At 38.6% G+C, this 20,221-nt stretch overlaps 2 protein-coding genes across 19 annotated transcripts in view; one reads left to right on the forward strand and one right to left on the reverse strand.

The window, feature by feature from the left end:
- Positions 1–604: 604 nt before the first annotated feature.
- HRC (histidine rich calcium binding protein) lies at positions 605–9,043 on the forward strand. The gene is made up of 6 exons (XM_058180589.1): positions 605–1,915; positions 2,920–3,014; positions 5,069–5,137; positions 5,250–5,301; positions 5,781–5,817; positions 6,121–9,043. Exons 1-6 carry the CDS (start codon positions 805–807, stop codon positions 6,155–6,157), a joined length of 1,401 nt encoding a protein of 466 aa, XP_058036572.1. The 5' UTR covers positions 605–804; the 3' UTR covers positions 6,158–9,043.
- Positions 9,044–9,244: 201 nt separating this feature from the next.
- The window catches only part of PPFIA3 (PTPRF interacting protein alpha 3), a 96,462-nt gene continuing 85,485 nt past the window's right edge, over positions 9,245–20,221 (reverse strand). For 17 of the 18 annotated variants that reach the window (XM_058180575.1, XM_058180573.1, XM_058180574.1 and 14 more), the window contains 5 exons: positions 19,902–20,077; positions 19,036–19,104; positions 18,776–18,947; positions 17,146–17,220; positions 9,245–12,126 (listed from right to left, as the gene is read on the reverse strand). In XM_058180575.1, coding sequence (XP_058036558.1) covers positions 17,162–17,220; positions 18,776–18,947; positions 19,036–19,104; positions 19,902–20,077 — 476 coding nt within the window. In that variant the 3' untranslated portion in view covers positions 9,245–12,126; positions 17,146–17,161. Of the gene's footprint in view, positions 12,127–14,085; positions 14,221–17,145; positions 17,221–18,775; positions 18,948–19,035; positions 19,105–19,901; positions 20,078–20,221 lie in introns of all 18 variants that reach the window. The other variant, XR_009154862.1, reaches the window with a different exon arrangement.

Below are 20,221 nucleotides of genomic sequence, written 5' to 3' on the forward strand. Positions count from 1 at the left end.
TCATGAACTTCACTATTTTGATACTCACAAATGGGCCTTTCAGTCTGTCCAGCATTGCATTTCATCCAACACCAGTGAGTCAAAGAAGGAAATGTTGACAATGTATTTATATTGTTTTATTTTAGTGCAAGCTTAACTAAAATTGTCATGTTCCAGCATTTCAATGAAAATAATTACACATATACACAATAGCAGTTACAACAAGCTACTTGTTATTTCTATTCTTTTATCATCTTCTCCAGTCCAATTTTTAGACTGTTTGGTTTAATGAAATCCCACTATGGGCTCTAAATCCACAAGGTCCTTTTCTCCTTTCAAGGACAGATTCCCTTCTTCTAATCCCAGACAATCAAAGAAACCAGGATTCTGCTAGATTACACACTTCTCAGACTGATACCCACCTAGGAGCTGTAGCTCATATTTCTCATTGCATTAAAACTGGCTTCTACTTTGTGGGACTAATGTGCAGTTGCTCTGAACAGCTAATAATAGCATGGCGGTATGGCAAAGAGTTTAGTTCCCTAATGTTGCTTCCCAACTCATTCCAGCCCAGTGTTGTCATATAAGGGCATGGCAGGAAGCCCATGGCTTGATTTTCTCATCTATCCCAGAGGCTGGGCCAGGCAACCATTGGCTGTGAGCTGAAGGGCTAATCTAGGCCAGCTGCAAACGTCACTCAAATAAGCCATAACTGGAAACAGTATTCTACCCCTGAATTCTCCTTGTGCACTGTCTGCTTTTCCTGATTGCCTGTCTTCGGGATCTCCACTAAGAATTCTGGGTGCAAGCAGCAGGGCTCTTACCATGGCTTCTTGGAAAGTCTGTATGCTTGGCCTTCTTCTGGTCCTCCTCTGTTCATTCCAGCTTCCTAGAACACAGGGTCAACAACACCATCACCACAGCGATGTAGAATACCATGGAAATGAACATCATCATCCCAAAGAGCATCACCATGATGCACACCATTTTCAACATACAGAAGATGATGGTGATGATGGTGGCCATGCTCACCATCATGCTGCTCAGGATAAGGATGCTGGACATTACCAAGGAAATCATCATTCTCAACATGAAGATGATGACAATGAAGAAGAACATCATCATTATCATAGTGCTGATCATCACATTGACCATCACCACCATGATGATAGTAATGATGATGATGATGATGATGACATCCATGACAAGCATCATCAAGATGAACATCGTGGAAATCATCACCAAGATGATGATGATGATGACCATTACCATGAAGACCACCATCGCCACAGTGACAAAGAGAGGCACCATCATGGAGACCATCAGCATCAAGAAGACGACGATGATGATGAAGATGATGATGAACACCATCATCAAAGGCATGATGATGATGATGGTGATAATGATGATAAAGATGATGATGACAGTCAATCACATTATGACCATCATGACCACCACCAACACCATAAAGATGATGGCAGTGATGACAATAATGATAATGAACACGAACACCACCATCATAGACATCATGGAGATCATGGCGATGATGATGATGATGATGATGATGACGATGATGACAATGATGTTCGTCATCATCAACAGCATCACCAAAAGCATGCTGACGATGACGATAAGCATCACCATCATGAAGAAGAAGAAGAAGAAGAAGAAGAAGAAGAAGAAGAAGAAGAAGAAGAAGAAGAAGAAGAAGAAGAAAACAATGATAGTAGTGAAGATGAGGATGATGAATATACAGCTCACAAATCGCATCAACGAAGTAGCCATCATCACCATCGAAAATATGATGATAAAGAAGAAGAGTCTGATGAAGGAGACTCTAAGGAGAAAGATGAGAATAGGCATGAACGACACAGACAAAAGCATCACAAACATGAGGCCCATGAAAAAGCCAAAAAGCACCATAGAGAGGAAGAAGGTGAGAAATGTGTGAATATTGTGGGGAGGTATATGATTGATGGGGGAAATCTTGTCCAACCTGCTCTCAAACCATCATAGAAAAAGAAATTTAATATCTACATCTGGAAAACCGCTGGTTGGGGGAAAATGTGTTGGGAAAAGCAGATATAATGAGGAGAGCCAGCAATACATGCTTCAGTTCCCATCATAGCCTCCTTTCTCAGAGAATCTGAAAATTTTGTTCTAATCAATCCAGTCTCCAAGACCTTATTCCAGCTTTTCCCCACTTGTCAGCCCAAGTATATAGGACTACAGCACCCATAACAGAATTATAGAATAACAAAGTTGGAAGAGACCTTGGAGGTCTTCTAGTCCAACCCACTGCTTAAGCAGGATGCCCTGTATCATTCCAGACAAATGGCTGTCTAGTGTCTTTTTAAAAGTCTACAGTGATGGAACACACCAATTTCAGAAGGCAACTGGTTAACTGTTCTCACTGTTAGGAAATTTCTCCTTAATTCCAAGTTGCTTCTCTCCTTGATTAAGTTTCCATCTATTGTTTCTTGTCTTGTCTTCTGGTGCTTTGGAAGAAAAATTGACCCCCCTCTTCTTTGTGGCAGTCCCTCAAATATTGGAACACTGCTATCACATTTATAATTGCTATAATTGTAGCAATTGTAGACATGCTTTAATTAAATTATAATTGAATTGAGTTATAGCATGGAATTATAGCACTGCTATAATTCAAAGGTCACACTATTTGTAAATAATAGAAATTAGATCTACTACAGTACTCTGGCAAGGTGAGGTAAATAACCTAATGCTTTTATTCTTGGCTTTCAGCCTCTTTTCAGATCAAATGAAGTTTATACTTCCTTTAGAAAACTCAAAAATCCAACCATCTCCTGTTCAGTCCCTACTCTGTGGATCCCATTTCCTACTCTGTTTATGCTCTCTAGAACTAGCCTACCAAAAAAATAAATAAATCAGAGAACAACCATAATGGTCTCTTTTAATTTAAAGATGAGGATGAGGATGAGGATGAAGAGGAAGAAGAAGAAGGTGAAGACAATGAGTATGAAGCAGGTTCTGTTTGCCACTACTGTGCCTTCTGCAAGGTAATGCAGGAAAATCTTTGCATGAGATTTTGATAGTTTATTATTCCCAGTTAGGAACCTACTACAGGTTGCTGACCTGTAGTGCCCCCACTAATATGGCCCATGGTGAGACCTGGTAAAAGTTCTCATTCAGCAAATTCTGAAGGATCGCTGGTTCTTTATTCTTATTCTAATCCCAAAGTGGTATGGCTTTTCATTCACATTAAACTAATTTGGGAACATTACATAACACACACTTTACAAGGATGCCTTTTGTGCCTCTGTCTTTCCACCAATGCATTGGGGACTGCACTGTGGCATGGATTCTTCACCCCCTTTTTTCTCTTTATTTCTGGTTAGGTCTTTGCTGAAAATCTATTTCATCTGCTTCTTATCAACAAAGAAGGTCTGCTCCTCATCTAAACATTCTGGTTCAGAGACAGTATTTTGGCAGGCAGAGATCAAGTCACACAGGAATGTGGCACGTGTAGCTTGTTCTTCCCTTGCCATATGCACACTGTTTCTGCTTATCTAGTACGCATATATGAAGTAGATGAGCTCAGAATCCTCTGTGAAAAAACAATAAAATAGTCTTATATGTCTGTGTATCTCTGTGTACACCTGCATATACATATTTTCTGATAATTCATCCGGCACAGATTTACTGTCCATATTTCCTAAGATTGTTAAACTGTTGCAACCCTAGCAAATTAGCTTGTTTCTTTTTCCACCCACTTAGCTTCAGATTTATTCTAGAAAGCTACTGAAAATCTTTGGTATATATTGATGCTATTTAAAAGGGTATTAAATAGCATCACCAGGAAAAGAACAGTAAAGAAACTTGAAAAATCCTTTAGTTCAAGATTGTTTTATTCAAATTATGTATTAATTTTTCACTTACATTATTTACTAACAGATTACATGTGAGTAGATGTGTGTATATGTTTATGGATATAAATATATTGATTAGGTAAAGAGATGGAAAGACATGGTAGATGATAGATACAGTAGAGAGATAGAGAGAAAAAGAGCAAGAGAGACAGGCAGAAACCTTGGGCTATATATCGGGCTGGATTTGATGAAGAAAAGATTATTCAGCATGCATATGGCTGAGCATGTCAGCACCTCTTTAAATCAGATGTGAGACCAAGAAAAAAATGCAGCTTCTTTAAGGCATTGCCAACGGGTGCAACTTGATCATTGCAGACCCTTAATATATACCTGCAATTTTGATAGATCTGTTGAATATGGCTTTTAAAGATATTTCTTTTTTTTAGTATACATATGTGCTGAAGCACTAGCATATCTAAATTTATTTTTTGTATGTGTGTATGTACACATGTACAAATATAAAATATTATAATAGTGCCCTGCTCCTCAACAAAGACTTATGTGATTGAAGTTCAAACAGTACATCAGTAACTGCCTATTCTGAGAAAAAACTTTTCTTTATTATAGTTACGTTATTGATTTCCTATGCTTTGGTTTTGTGTTATTTACTGTAAGCTGCTCAGAGTCTTGGCAAATGAAGCAGTACATAAGCTGAAATAATTAATACATCAATACTGCTGCCCTCCTATGCAGCATTATATGCAGGCTGCCACAAAGAAGAGCGGGTCAACCTATTTTCCAAAGCACCAGAAGGCAAGATAATAAGCAATGGATGGAAGTTGAAAAAAACAAAAAAAGCAACCTAGAACTAAGGAGAAATTTCCTGATACTAAGAGCAATCAACCAGTGGAACGGCTTGCCTTCAGAAATCGTGGGTGCTCCAGCATTGGAGACTTTTAAGAAGAGAATGGACAGCCATTTGTCTAAAATGGTATAGATCACCTGCTTGAGCACAGGGTTGGATTAGAAAACCTCCAAGGTCACTTCGAACTCTGTTATTCTGTTATTTTGAGCATTGCTCCACCCATTTTCTTTTCAATTCAACTTTCAGGATGAAGGGATGAAGATTATTTATAATCCTTGCTGGGTTTGGGGTGATTTTTGCAAACATTTCAATACTTCAATATTTCCCCCCAGCTAAGCATCCTACTACCTCTTTTCTTCCTCCCCTTTCTTTTTTTCAGTATTGTGAGGAGTGTGACAAGTGCCCTTGTAAAGATGGGGACAGCAGTGACTACTGTATGAGCTGCCAGGTTGGTATTTCAGTTTCTCTGCCTCCACCGTCTCTTCTCTTTCTTCTTCTGCAAGTCTGGCTTCATGAATATTCAGTAATCTTATCACACTTGTGTTCTTTTCCTCACACAGTATTGTCATTTCTGCTACATTTGTCCTGTGTGTGAGACAGCCTGTGCACCAGGTGAGCAGTAGGTTATTTTTTTCTGTTTATTTAGTGGACAGGATGTCAAATCCAGTCAGGGTATAAAGTAAACCTGAGCTCAAATCTTGACTGGTTCAATTGAGTTGCCATCTTTCAAGTCATTGAGAAGAAACAGGAGGGAGCCCTTCCTACCCCAGACATTTCCATAATTGAATGCACATACTGTATCACACTAAGCCATACATTTTATTTAGTTTAGCATCTTGCATGATTGTAGCCACTGCAGTTTCTAAATGATGGCTAATAGTTGACTGTTATGCAAACTCATTCAGTTGTGGTTTATTCAATGAACTACAGTAAGGTTTGGTGTGATGTATGAACCCAGCCTATGTATGCTTTTTGGAGACAAGAAGATGCAAATTAACTATCATTCTTCTTATCTTCCTGAACTTGTTCTAGAAACATGAACCTCTTATTCTATTGTTCTATAATAGAACCTCTTGTTCTATTTTATGCAGGAAGCATCGTAGATGAATTATCTGGAGCCTTATTTCAGTAAGTGAAAACTTCCTCCTTCCATAGTAGCACAAAGTCCTTTTTCTTTCTTCAGATCTGATTTTGCAGCCTCAGTTTTAGTTGATTTTAAACAACCTTTCCATTTAGAACTTTGGTCAACCTTGAATATGATAACTAATGTTCCAATAACTGAGTGTTGCTCTGATGATTTCTAGAATGAACAGGATGCAAATTTAAGAAATCATTGCTACATTATAATAAAATCCTGTAAAATTATAGTAATAACAATGCAGTGGGAAATTACCACCAACAAGAACAAAATAATCTTCTTTCCTTTTGCAGGACAATCACTACCATATTTGAGCAGCAGGAACACTGAAGCGCCCTCTGCTGGATAAGCCAAAATTAGGGGAGATGATGACACCTTGACTTTTAGAGCCAAACTGTAAACAAGGGCAAATATATGGCTGTTGTTTTCAGCAATGTTTTCCTCTTCCTTATCTTTGCAAAAAGCCTCCTAAGATTGGGGAGGAGGGGCAAAAAGGATTTTCTATCTTTCTTCAGAAGGCAGCAAAGCAGCTTAGAGTTGATATAAAGTTGGCAAAAAAAAGGAGAGATGTAACAAACAATTTACATCACTTCTTTGTTTGCTGCTAAAAATCTTCCTTTTGAAATTGCTTTTGATTAAAATACTGTAATAATAATAAAAAATTTCCTACTGGGATGAAGACTCATAGAACTATTGTCTTGCTGAGCAATTGGGTATTTATTTGGGTAGGGAGGTTATCCTTTGCAAGTCAGGGCATGTTAAGTGAGATCAAACTTTAAACAAGACATTTCACCTTGAGTTAAGGAATACGTATTGTCTATTGTATTTCCTTGGCTATTAAATGTTTGAGAACTTCATCGCACTTGCAGCTTACTTCTGAGCAATAGGTCAACTACTTGTGCTGTAGTTGTTTTCCCTCACTCATGAACTCCAAATTTGTTGGAGTGCAACTTCAATGTCAGCTACAAGAGGAATCAAACCTGCCACCTCTGAAAAGAACCAAATAGAGGAAATCAGTCTTAGTGAATGAGCCAGAATAGGAGATGATTCATGCTAGTGTGAGTTTGCATCAATATTTGTTTCTGAATTGTGATTAGGTTACAATTGTGATTAGGTTACAAATACAAGTCCAACACTTATGAAAGTTGGATCTATTTGAATTAAATCATGTTCAATTTTACAATCTTTACTTAGCCTGTCATTCTGCCCATTGGATCCTCAGTGTCTGATCTGTGATAATTCTTTTGGGATAGGAACACTGGAAGCAGCCTTCATCAAAAATTATAGGACTACCTAACCTGGCTTTCTACTTTTCACAACCATTTTAATATTTTATTTATTATTTACTGGTATTTTACAAGTTTGCTACTTAATAGCAATGATTCTAAGTAGCTTGCCTACAACCCCATCCTACTAATCTCTCCTTTCCCAACTCTTTCTGGTCTATCACTTTGGAAAACTACTATTTTCATGGCTTATTCATAGAATAACAAAAGGCAAAACTGACAACATAAAACTGTAATGGTGTCGTATGATTTCTGCCCTTTGCCGAAGAAACTCTGAATATTTGTAGATTTTATGAAGATACCAAAGAATCTGATATGGACAACTGTTTCCTCATACAGCAGCTTTCATAACCTGGAATTTTTTCCAATATATTGGCACTATGGCACCAGCTAGAGAATCTTTTCTGGAATGCCATCACAGCTAAACTGGTTATAGTACTTTCAGGAACTAGGTTTCTAGTGCTACCACTTTCAAGATATCAGATCCATTTCTTGCATAACTGTAAAAAGAAAAGACAGAAGTTGGAAAAGATGTTGCTATTTAAGCCACCATTAACATTCTGTGCTTCAGGCAAAGTCATGCAGAATAAAAATGCTGACCCAGAAGTAACCTTTTTTTTTTCTCGGCTCAGCCATAGGCTATATACCCTATTCTACAAAAAAAATATTGTTAAAGTATTTTATGTAATCTTCTTAACCAGGTGCTAAGAATTGATTTATTTTACAACCTCCATTATATTCTCATTTTTGCTTATATATTAGCTGGCATCCCTCACTTGACAAATAGTACAAATGATCTGTTGTATCATCTTTCCCCTTCTTGCATCATACTATTTTTCTGCATCTGAGGCCTAGCTATTGCACTGAATCTCAGGAAGTCAAAATTGGATACATTAAACCAAATAGGGAACTCCAGCTGAAGACTGGATCCCATAGACTGAGAGTGAGGATAAATTGCAAACAGAACTTGGCTGAGGATAATTCATGGTTTGTCTCACTTGTTCAGATGTAGATTTTTGAACAAGATCAAAACACAAGAAAAAAGAATTTGGTCAGGGGGTGTAGATAGAACCTATTGCTTCAAGAAGTAAACAGTGTGAACAGAATCTGAAAACAAATGTGCCAGATTGACTCCAAGCTCAAATCTGAACTTCCTTATGCCCTCAGATTAAGAGACTCACCTGCTTTGGTTCAAATAAAAGTAATCTTCTCTCTCCACTCCAATGATGGATGCTCTTCTCCAGACTTTTTAATTTATAGCCTTCACTTTGTCTAGTTTTCATGAACAATAAACTTTAAAACTTGCTTCTAAACTTGCTGCGTGTTTTCTCCATAGCCTTCAATTTGCTGAAGTGGCCTTAAGGGATTTGGTCATCCTAGGATATCAACATTTTAGGGAATTGGGAAAGGGGCATATATTTTTTCCTCATTAAATGGAAGAAACCTTTGGGATGCCATGGAGAATAGGGCAATGCCTTGTTTCTGTGCCTTTTGTTCTTGATTAGTTCTTCTTTGGATCCTCTATATTGCATAAGGAAAAGAAATCCTTTAAAATTCTGTTAAGAATGGCACCTTTTTAGTGAGTGTTGACCACTAAATGTGTTTTAAAATAAATTTGCTTCCAATGTGGGTTTCTGAAGTTAGTACACTAAGTTGACATTGGATGAGGACTTCTATAGTTAGGCAAATCCTGACAACCATTGGATGGCAGCAAAAGATACTGCACACTCTTCATTTTGGAGCCTATATCTATAATAGATCATTCTGCGGATGGTACCAAGTTATCAGAATACACAATGTGGGCCCTAATACAGATCTATGATCTGATGGGACCAGATGTGGAGGTGCTAATAGGAAATAGGAATAGGCCCATCCTTATTATATATTTATAGAAAGAAAGTTGTAGAGTTGTAGAGACCATGAGGGGAGTTGTTTATGAGGAGGAAGGGGCTTAAACATATTGGTGTCCAGTGATAATATAACCGTTTGTGTTTTCTTGGACATTTTTCCCCACCCCCCACCCCTCTAATATAAGAGGAAAGTAGCTGTCACTGAAGAGGTGAAGAAAGCAATGGGTTGAGTCTTGGACATCAAGAGAGGCTGGCAAAATCCAAAGCCTTTGGATGAAAGGCTTTTGACCTCTAGATTGTTTAAGAATTGCTTAGTCTAGAAAGACTCAATTCCACATTCTGGGTGCTTGTGAGCTTACTTACTCACTGTTCAATGGGTTTCAATTCTAATAGACTTTGGATTTAATGAACAAGGCCTTCTGAATGGGAGATGTGGCACTGAAGCACCAGCTGAGGCAGGGAAGGAAAAGTCCTAGGAAAATCAGGTGAGCAGACAGAATGCATTGAGGCATTGGTGGTGGAAGGTAGGAGAAGAGATGGAAAAATAAAACTATGGGAGTATTAAAAGTGGAAGGGACAATTGGGGATGGGAGCTCTTGAAATATACCATGTGGAGAGTTGCTGACAGGAAAGAGATGGGCAACACACTCTCTTTTATTGCTACAATATTCCTGTAAGTTTGTTTGGGTTGAAATGGCAAGTAGCCCAACTCACCAGTGAACTCCATTGCCAAGTGGGAACCTGATCCTTGGTGCTCCCAGTTCTTTTGTATCAATATTGAGACTACATCAGAGAAAGCACCATATTATCAGTAGAGTGGTGGCATGCCAGGTAGAAAGGGTAATGCTAGCAAGATAAAACAAGATTCTAAAGACCAGAGCAGGATGTGGTTCTGGTGCCCTCCCCTTCAAAGATCAAGAAATAAGGGACAAGAAGTATGTTACCAAATAAAAGTGGACGAAAGAAAAAGACCTAAGATTTATATTCTGGCACTACTATGTAATGCAGCCTGCATTTCTGGATCTGTGGTAGCTGCTCCACATTATTAGTTTCCTGCATCTACAATAAAATAAATATATGTATCTATAAGCCTTATTCTTCCCATTGCTATGTTAACTTTTAAATGCTGGTTGTATTGAAAGTAGTTTACAGTATTGCAGTGCCATAGGCAAGGCTCTGGGTGCAGGATCTGAAAACAAGCAGTGCTGGGCTGAGCAAGAGAGCATTGTAATCTCGCTCCAACCTCTCGTTCTGTTAGAAGAATGGTAGGCTCTTAAAAGCTAGAATACAGTAGAAGCAAAGAATGTCAGGAACTGCCTCACAGAACGCAGACAGAAATCCTTTTGTCAATTCTGTACCTTGCTCATAAAAAAAAAATCTGCAGATCCTAGAAAACGTTTTCAAACTTTTTTTCTTTTTTCTTTAAAAACATTTCTTAGCTCACTCCCCTCGTAACCCTCCCTCTCTGTCTTCCCTGGAAGCAAACGGGAACGAAGGGGACCAGAAGAAGATAGCTCCTCCAGTACCTCAGCTTCCTGCTTACCCCTCACAATCTCCCTGACAGATTTGATTTCCAAGATTGTATTTTTTTTTCCTCCCCTACCCATTTTTTTCATGCAAAACTACCCCTTTGCTTTGCCCCTCACACCCACACATTCTCCCTGGAAGGAACAACTGAAATAAAAATGTAAAATAAAGGTGAAAATATATAAACATCAAATAAAAATTATTGGCGTGCAGGGCAGAGGGGTAGCAGGACACATTATTAAATTAACAGAGAACCTGTAATGGCGGTCGAAAAAGAAATTCAATTTACACGAGATTCCACAGCACAGATATACACAGAAAATACAACTCTTATATTACAATAGTCTTGGAGGAAGGGAGATCTGTGTGCCATATCAATAGAGTCCAGAGTTCTATCTCCAGTGACCATCACAGGCTGAGGTCTACTCTTTCCAGTTTGAGCATCTCGGACTTGAATTCCCCACTCTCTGCTCTCATAAAAAAAAAAAAAAAACCAAGAAGAAAAAAGAAAAATAAATCTGATGCTCCATCACACCAGATGGACCACTATCTACTGGGACTGCTTCATGCCAGCACCAAGAGAGTTTGGGTGATAACTTCTAGTCCTCTTTCCTCCTCCTTCCTCCTCAGGCGTTCTCTCATCTGGAGGAACAGGGAGCTGCAAAAGCAAGGGGAAAAGAAGAGAAAGAGGGAACTCTTTTTATTTGTTGACTTCTGGCGAGAAGCAGCTGCTTCTGGACAGAAGAAACTTTATATTCAGGCATCCATAATTTGAAGTTTGGTGTATCAGGCCTAGGGGCAACTTGCTCTTTGGGGTGGGTGTGAGCAGAGGGAGGTACACTGGCTTTGTTCCTCCTGGCTTCAATGCTCTCCCCTTGTTGAGAAGAGGGATGAGAAAAGGCGGGGCGGGGGGGGGGGGAGGGAAGAACTGGCCTTTGAACAACCACCTCTTTTTTTGTCATCAGGAGGTGAAACGGGACCCCTTCATAGCAGCAATGCAAAGAAAAGGAAAGGAAAAGTGCTGGCGGAACATTTAGCACCTATGGCAGGGCAGGGAAGGGGAACTGGCCAAGATGGGCTGCTTGGTCCAATATGTGGCACATGGCAACAGGAAATAGAGGCATCCCCTCACTTTTCCTCCCTCTGCTCCACCAGAAAGATCTGGTGGCACAGCAGCGGGATAGGATGCGTGGGCAGCCACATTTTCTCATTCACATTCTTAGGTCCCTGCCCGGAACAAACAACAACAATAAATAGAGGCCGAGGTGGAAGGCCATTTCCCTCTGCCGCTATGGGAAAGGAACCCCTCCTTGGCTTCAGTCCCTTGAGTTCATCATTGACCATCGGCCACTGCTGCTACTAGGATGAGGGCAGTGGGGAGGAATATGGTTGGTTGGTTGGTTGGTTGGTTGGTTGTTTAGTTGATTGGTTGGTCTGTCCAGCATCTCCCACAAGCATCCATATTTTTCTTGGCAACAGTGGCAGCAGCGGCGATGGTGCTAGCAGCAGCAGCAGCAGCAGCAGCAGCTCTTCATACCCTCATGTGAGCACATGATGGAGAAGGAGAGGCAGCGGCGGCGGCAGCAGAGGGTCTTCCTGCCCAAGGCAGGGAGGTCAGACATAACTGGGACAGCAGCTTGCAAGAAAAAGAGAAAGAAGAGTAAGAAAAAATGCATTTCAGGCCACCTTTAACAGTTCTGAAAAGATGTTTCTTTTATTTTTAATCCTAATTTCCCCCATACATGTGACTCCATACCAGTGTTTCTCAACCTCAACTATTTTAAGCTGTGTGATCTTCAACTCCAAGAATTCCCTAGCCATAATGTTAGGGAACGAGTCTAAGGGTAAGCCAAAGAGAATCCTGGGACGTCCTGAGTTATGGTTGCATCAGCATTACTCAGTGCCAAACTTATATTAGTCTTCTTTCTATATTAGATTTTAGTTGGGAAAACAAAAGCAAAAAATAAAACTAAATCCTACCCCATCCTCTGATTCATTTTGCAGAAAACTTTCTTCTCCTTTTATTTTCCTATTTATACTAGGGCATAACATAGCTAGCTGAGTTGCATTGTTAAATTAATACATACGGGATGCTTAGCCTGGCTACTAAATTAATTCATTTTCTGGGCTTTCACTCGGAATCATCAACTAACCAACTGTGTTGGATTCATAGAATGGTGTAAGCCACAGAGAAACACACTAACCAATGTTAGCAAGCTGTGCAATTGTATCTATGAAGTATTTAATTGATTTGGGGGACCTACTGTGTGAACATAGATGGTGAGTTACATGCTCATATCCTGTATTTGAATGTTGCTTTCAAAAAAAGAAAACCACATTTGGACAATACCATTATGGGAACCAATCAAAATACTATGAAAAAGTTTGTAAGTTTTCAGTTCCTTAAGCAAAAAGTTACAAAAATATAGGATAGGGGAAAACCAAAAGGTCCAAAAAGCTAACCAATTTTTTTCCAGCCTTGAGGCCTACAGTTAGCAGCCATGCTTTGGATAGAAGCTGTATGCAACTGATAGCAAGAGGTATTACTGACGTTAAAGTACCCCTATCCTTAGGGATACAGTAAGTATAATGGTTGCTACCTGCAACTGTGAAAACAGAGGCAGTAAGTGCCTATTCTGCCTATTGCTATAGATGAAATTCACAGGCTCCTGGCCTAGCGGAAAACAGAAATAAAGGAACATTAGCAATATTTGTCAAGAAAGACAAAAAATATTTTGGGATTGTTTGCTCTATGATAAAAAAAAATTATTCATTTTTAATCTGCAGCTTTTATCATCTAGAATTGTATGCTTGTTTGTTATCATCATTATAAATGGTGTTGAGAGACAGATAAATTGATTTGTTTAAAGAAAAAAATCTACATTTATTGATGTAGATTTTTGATGGCTACTTATGGACTTTCCCCCCATAAAAATAAAAATCTGTGATTCATAATTGATGATTAGATAGAATATATTATAGAAAGAAGAGTAATATGATGTAATTTAGAGAGGTTAAAATATATTTATACTTATAAATGCTGTGAAGAATATCAGAAGAAATTTTGTTGTATTATTTTTCTTTCTTTTCTATTTTTCATTTTTTTTCTTTGTACTTTTTGCTTCTTTAATGTTTTTCTTTTTTCCTTATTTTACATTAGTTTGTTAGCTTTATCTTCTTGTTTAAAAGTTTTAATAAAGATTATATACAACAAATAGTGGTGAGAAGGCAATGCAATCTACTCTTCTCAATAGCAACAATGACTCTCAGTGCCAAGATTCAAAATCAACAATGGCAAATTGCTACCCAGCAGCTAAAGCTGAACCATCCCATAACTCATAACTGCCGTACAATATTGACTATACTACCATTCTCTTACTCATGACTGGCAGAGACTGGAAGGTGGCAATGAAAACCTGAAGACTGAGAAGCAAATAACTTACAAAATTATTAGAAAAGTAAATGAAAAAAAAAAGATTATTTCTATTTGTTGATTCCTCACTGAAAAGGTCTCTGTTACCCAACAGCAATAGTATTAGCATGGGGCAGTACCTAATTAACTTTGGTAGAGCTTTAAAAAACTAAGAAGTCAGACCTGATTAATAATTGGATGGCAGGACTTCCGGTTGACGTCACGGCGGGGCCGGCTGGAAAATAGCGGAGCTGTGCCGGGCTCCATGAAATGCAGCCGGCAACTGCTTGCCGGGAGACCCTACGGGGTCAAGCTGCCCTGGAGGGGTGGTGAAAAAAGGAGAGGTGCTTTGTTGATCACAAGGAAACCGCAATTTCCTCATTGATCCAAAGAAAGCTCTCCCGAATGGCAGCAGGGACGGCCATTTTGGTCTGTCACAAGCTGGGACAACCAGGACACTAAGATCTTGTGCTGGAGCGGTGCGTGGACAGAGCACTGAAACTGGGTAAGATAACTTCCAACTTTTACCCAAAAGATTTAACCCAAGTTAAAAATTATAAAAAATAATCTCCAAATAGTAAGAAAGTGGTGATTGGATTTATGGAGAAGGATTAAAGACTAAAAATCAAAGAGAAAGACTAAAGAGTAAATACTCAGATGCAAAGAAATATTTAAGGGATGTTTTAAACCATAGAAAGCCTGGAAAAAGTCAAATAATGTTGTGAAAAGTGATTATTGAGAGAAATTGCTTTTCTAAACTCTATCTTTAACCCCCCGGAATGGGTGACAGTCAGCTGTTTTGACTTTTATACTCTGTTGAATGCTGGAATTTGGAGCAGGGGAGCCATCTATTGGGGAAGAAGATTACTGCAACGTAGGAAATTTGAATGAAAGTGATGAAAGGAAGAAAATAAACAACACCTGGAAGACTATTTGACCTTGACTTTATCTTAGCAGGCAATTTGGAGGTTTGGAGATTTATATACTGAACTGCTTGAAGATTTTTAAAACAAACTTAACTATAAATACCAAAACCTTATTGAACTGTTCATTGAAAGGTGGATTTGAAAGATTTGAGGCAACCTGGTGGGCCAAGCTGGATTTGATTCACTAACATTATTTGATAAATCATCCTATGAGGATGATTGGGAAAATAGTAACACAAATATAGATATATAATAGAATTTATTATAACCACAAATATACTAAAGTTAGGAGGTGGAAGACTGTGATTAGGCATATTTAAATATATTATTTAAATGTATTATTATGATGAACAGTGTGCAAAAAATATAATGGAATCTTTAACTTTTAAGGATTACAAATTCAGGGGAATTAGAGATATAATCCCAGGACCGATTAAATTTTATTAATAATTGGTTTTATTTGTGTTTATAGAAACTGAGATATTGGAAATATGGTGGAACTTGAGTAATACTTGAAATATTAAAATATTGGTGACTTAACAGGGGTCAACAAACACATTGCATGGAGAAATGTAATTGATGTTTAAATATATTTTTGAGAAAGTGATAAAGTATCATAAAGAGAGAATAGTACTGTTTAAAGATAAAGAGGTGAATATGGAAGAACCCCCACAAGTTGGGGGAAAAATAAGTACAAAATGGGAAAATAGTATTATACATATTGATACACTATCTGGACGCCTGGGCTTCACTACAAAACTATGTGCTTAGGTTTGATAAATTATAGCCTGAAACTTAATATAGAATATGTAACTCCATAGCATCAGTGTGTTAATATACTGAAACTGGCAGTTGGAACAGTGGGGGAGTGGGAGCAAAATGTCCCAGCCCGCAGCATCCATCAGTATTCATCTGGCTAGCATCCTGTCAGTGTGTGAGAGAGTTGAGGGGTGTTTGGAAACTCACATAGTATTTGCTGTGTGAGCAAGGAGACAGGAAGGAGGCTGGGCTTGGCTTAGCTCAACTGTTCTGTAGTAAAGCTGCTTGCTGCTGTGAAAGTAAAAATGAAAGTGAAACTCCTCTCCTCTGCTTGTGTTTTGCATTTGGAACAGATTTCTTTTGAGGTGGGGAGGGGGAGTAGAATTCCTTAGCATCAGAGTGCGGAACAGTTTTCTTTTCAGGTGGGGAGGGGGAATAGAACTCCTTAGCATCAGAAGGCTGTTTGGAAAGTGAAACAGTATTTGCTGTGTGAGCAAGGAGGAGACAGGAAGGAGCCTGGCCGTGGCTTAGTTCAAGTGTTCTGTATTAAAGCTGGTTCCTGCTGTGAAAGTAAAACTAAAAGTGAAACTCCTCTGCTTGAGTTTTGCATTTGGAACAGATTTCTTTTCAAGTGGAGAAGGGGAGTAGAACTTCTTAGCATCAGAGTGTGTTTTTAATAATATAGGAAATGCTCTGATGGTCATTTTGAAAAATCCTTTCTTAGTGAGCACCTAGAAGCCAAGAGGAACATATGTGGCAAATTTCAAGTTTGTAGGCTTTATAGTTCTGGAGATTTCATGATTAATGCGTGAGTGGTTTTGGCTTTTTTATATATAGATAAAAGAATATATTACAATTATAATGAGCATATTAAGGTTAGAAGTTGGAAGATAAAAACTATATATATGTAATTGTATTATTACTGTTAGCACTGTGTAAAAAATCTATTGACCCAGTCATTACACTGTCCACAAAATATGTTGGTTATTAAAGGAAAACTGCAAATAAAATATTAATAATAATAATAACAACAACAACAACAATAATAAATGCATGGCAGGAAATCAGGAAATCCTAGAGATATAGATTAGATCAGATTAAAAATCCCAGAACACAGCAACAATAAACATGATCATATTGATGTCAAGAAAGCAACACAGATATCTTCATGTAGTCATCAAAAGTGGGCTAGATCCAATGGATTATTGCCTAACTTAAATGTGGATTGTTCCCAGTATAAACAAACAAGTTTTTCTTCATTTTGAGGGTGTGTTCTTTATTTGAAAAAAATGATTCATAACAGAATCCCAATAACAATGATACATATTAGGTTCTGTTTATTGTATTTTCTCACTGAGAAACATTCTACCGAAACCTTTTTGGCTAGATTCCTTCTAGGTTGTTTTATTTATATGTTGTTCAACTGTTTTGTTTTTAAATAAAACAGAAAGATCAGAATTCAAACTATGCTAATCCATCCTTTGGACATAGTCACACGATATGGATGTATTTTGCATTGTATGTAGGGTGTCCTATGTCCTATTAAGCAGTAGCCTACCTCCTCCATCTTGGCATTAACAGGAATACGTTCTCACTGACATACTGTCTGTCCGTTGGCTACCTAATGAGTTCCCTGAGGAGAAAAAAAAGGAGAGGAAGAATATTCATAAATATATCCACCACAGCTTTAAAAAATACTTCTTGACCAAAGGTGTCCTGAACTTTTAATGCCTTGGCCCATGTGTGGGCCAAAGGAACAGCCTACATGTTTTTTCTTCCTAACCCATAGATAACATGCACCCTCACACCTTGTGGTCCTCAGCCTGGACATTATTGTTGACAAGTGTCATCCTTTTCATTGTTCTGTATTAGGAAATACACAAATATTGAAATATAAGGACTAACGCTGCTTTTTAAACATTGGCTCCTTTCTGTAAATGTAAGAGAAAAAAGCAGCTCCACTCATTTGGTATCATTGTTCAAGCAACTGGGATTGGTAGACTCTCCAGGAAGATGAACTGCTTCTTTCAACAACTAAAAAGTTGTTCACTTTATCATAACTGTTTTATGCTACAAGAGTCTCACAATAGTTCTTGTCAAAGACAGTGGTCTTGACAGTATAATGCAGTACAGATAACAAATGCCTTTTTCACAAGGATATGCAACAAAATTGAAGAATCTGCAGACTTTTGTTACTGAATGAGAATTCCCAGCATCCGTCACCAATGGCTACACTAATGAAGGCTGTTGTGTGTGGTAGTACATAGAATCACAAATTTCCCATCCCCCAGATTAATTTGCTATGATAATGAGAAAGAAATATGTATAGCTGAACTTTTTTTCCTGATCACGAGAATTCTTTATGCATAGTAATTGAAGGATACATCAACTCCCACGATAGAGGAATGGATGGAAAATGTGATGGAGCTAGAAGAGGTGACAAAATTGAGTGTTTTAATAAGAGAAAAGAATATATTCAGTTTGTTTCTATCAGGAAACTGGTTCTGGACTTGGTGGTTGAGACAGAAAAAAATAAAATCTTCACTTTGGATTTTGCTGATTAAACTGTTGTTATAGAAAAGGCTTTCTTGTTAAGTTAAAAATTTGAGACTATTCTTTTCCTTTCCTTATCTTCTCATTCTTCATTTTCCTATTAATTTTATTTTCATTTGTATTTTATAATCTCAATTAAAAAGGAATAAGTTCCAGAAAAAGAGAACATTCTATTCTTTATTAACTTGGGGAAAGGGGGGGGGGAATAACATGCTTTCCTGACAGCAGGAAGCTTCTAATTTTATGTTTTATTCTTTTATTTTTTTTTATAAGCAGCTTCACCAGATGGCAGCACTTAACTGTCATTGTCTGGATTTGAAAGCTAAGCAGGGGCCAGGCCAGTTCAATATTTGGAGGGATGACTTCCAGAGAATTCCAGAACTGTAAACTAGATTGAAAAGTTGAAAAATTCCTGGGAGAAAAAGGAAACAAACTATTTCTATATAATTATTAGGAAAATCATATAAATGTGACCACTAAGCTTGACATTAAGGAGATTTTATTCTTGTATTGGATAAAGAATATTTTGATAAATAAATGGAAGTTAAAGAAATATGATTCCCACACCCAACCCCCCATTGTGTGCTCCGGTTCAGAACGCAGGCCTAGATAGCCTAAGAGTTGTGCCTATATACCCTCTGGCTGCATCTTACGAAGTTGCACCCCGGGTGAGGTAATGGAGGCCACGGAGGCTGTGCGGAAATTGGCCGGCAACATCTCAGCTGAGTCAGGGCTGACACCACGGAGGTCTTTCTCCCGGAACATCTTCCGCCAAGATGGGGAACGACTGAAGGTCTTGGCACTATCCTAGAGATAAAGGTGCAACAATATGGGCGAACAGCAAAGCGTGAGGATGTCTCTCAAGGTTAGAGACTCTGGTGAAAGGAGAACTCACCTCATCCAGTCGCCGGTCTGTTCCCATGGTGATGAGGTTCCCAAATTCTTTTTCTAAAATTTGCCGGGCCTAGGAGTTTTTTTAAAAAAGTAGATTATTTTAGTCTTCTTTTCAATTCCTTTGTTGTTTCGATTCCTTTGTTGTAAAGCACAGTGTTCCCTCCAGCCCTCCACCTTTTTCCTTTCTCCAAAAATATTAAGGAATGGAGAAAAAGGGCCTTGGAGTGCAATTGCTAGGACAGTGTGATGCGGTTTAGAACTATGCATTGGCAACATAGTGACCATGGTTCCCAGGCAATTCCAATTAAATAAAAATCAAAGCAATTGAATAATGAACAAAAATTGGAAATGTGTACATGATCTCGGGGTGAAATCCAGCAGTTTCTGATGGGATCTGGAGAACCAGTAGAAGAAATTTTGAGTAGTTTGGAGAACTGGCAAATGCCACCGCTGGCTGGCCCCAGAGTGGGGTGGAGATTTTGCAGTATCCTTCCCCTGGAATTGGGTGGGAATGGAGATTTTGCAGTATCCTTCCCCTGCCACACCCACCAAGCCACGCCCACAGAACTGGTAGTAAAAAAATTTGAATTTCACCATTGCATGCTCCCCCAACTGACCAATTCACAAACATCTCATAAGATGTCAATCAAGAATTCAGAAAGAAAAAATTAGGGGATTTTGAGTTTATGACTGAGATCATAGAGGCCTACTTCTCATACTAAAAGCATTAAAACCTAGAATATTATTGCTACACTGAAAAAGGTTCTAGATTCCCTTCTTCTCACGGAAGCATTAGGCACAGTCATGACTGCTTGATTCTCTTCCCACCCCCCTCCGCTATCCAGCTTCCCTATGCTTACTCCTGACCTGTGTGTTTTGGGTTGGGATCTGCAGCAGCAGGGCCAAGTCGTTGCAATCAAAGGTGTCGTCCAGGGCCAGAAGGGCTCCGTGCACCCCGCTTTCAACTAAGTTGTTGGCAAACTCTTTCAGCCCAATCATTTGCACCCAGCACATGACACGCTCGTTGGACCACACCATCACGTCTAGAAAAGGATGGGGAGGGGAAGGGAAAAGACAAGCTTAGCACCAAATTCATTCCTATGATCCACCCAGTAATTTCATTGCCATCCCTTATATACTTTCCCCAATTCAGATTTATAGATGCTGCTCAATGGCAACCTTTGCTC

This window comes from Ahaetulla prasina, chromosome 4 (genome assembly GCF_028640845.1).
Source record: "Ahaetulla prasina isolate Xishuangbanna chromosome 4, ASM2864084v1, whole genome shotgun sequence".
Classification (NCBI taxonomy): Eukaryota; Metazoa; Chordata; class Lepidosauria; order Squamata; family Colubridae; genus Ahaetulla; species Ahaetulla prasina.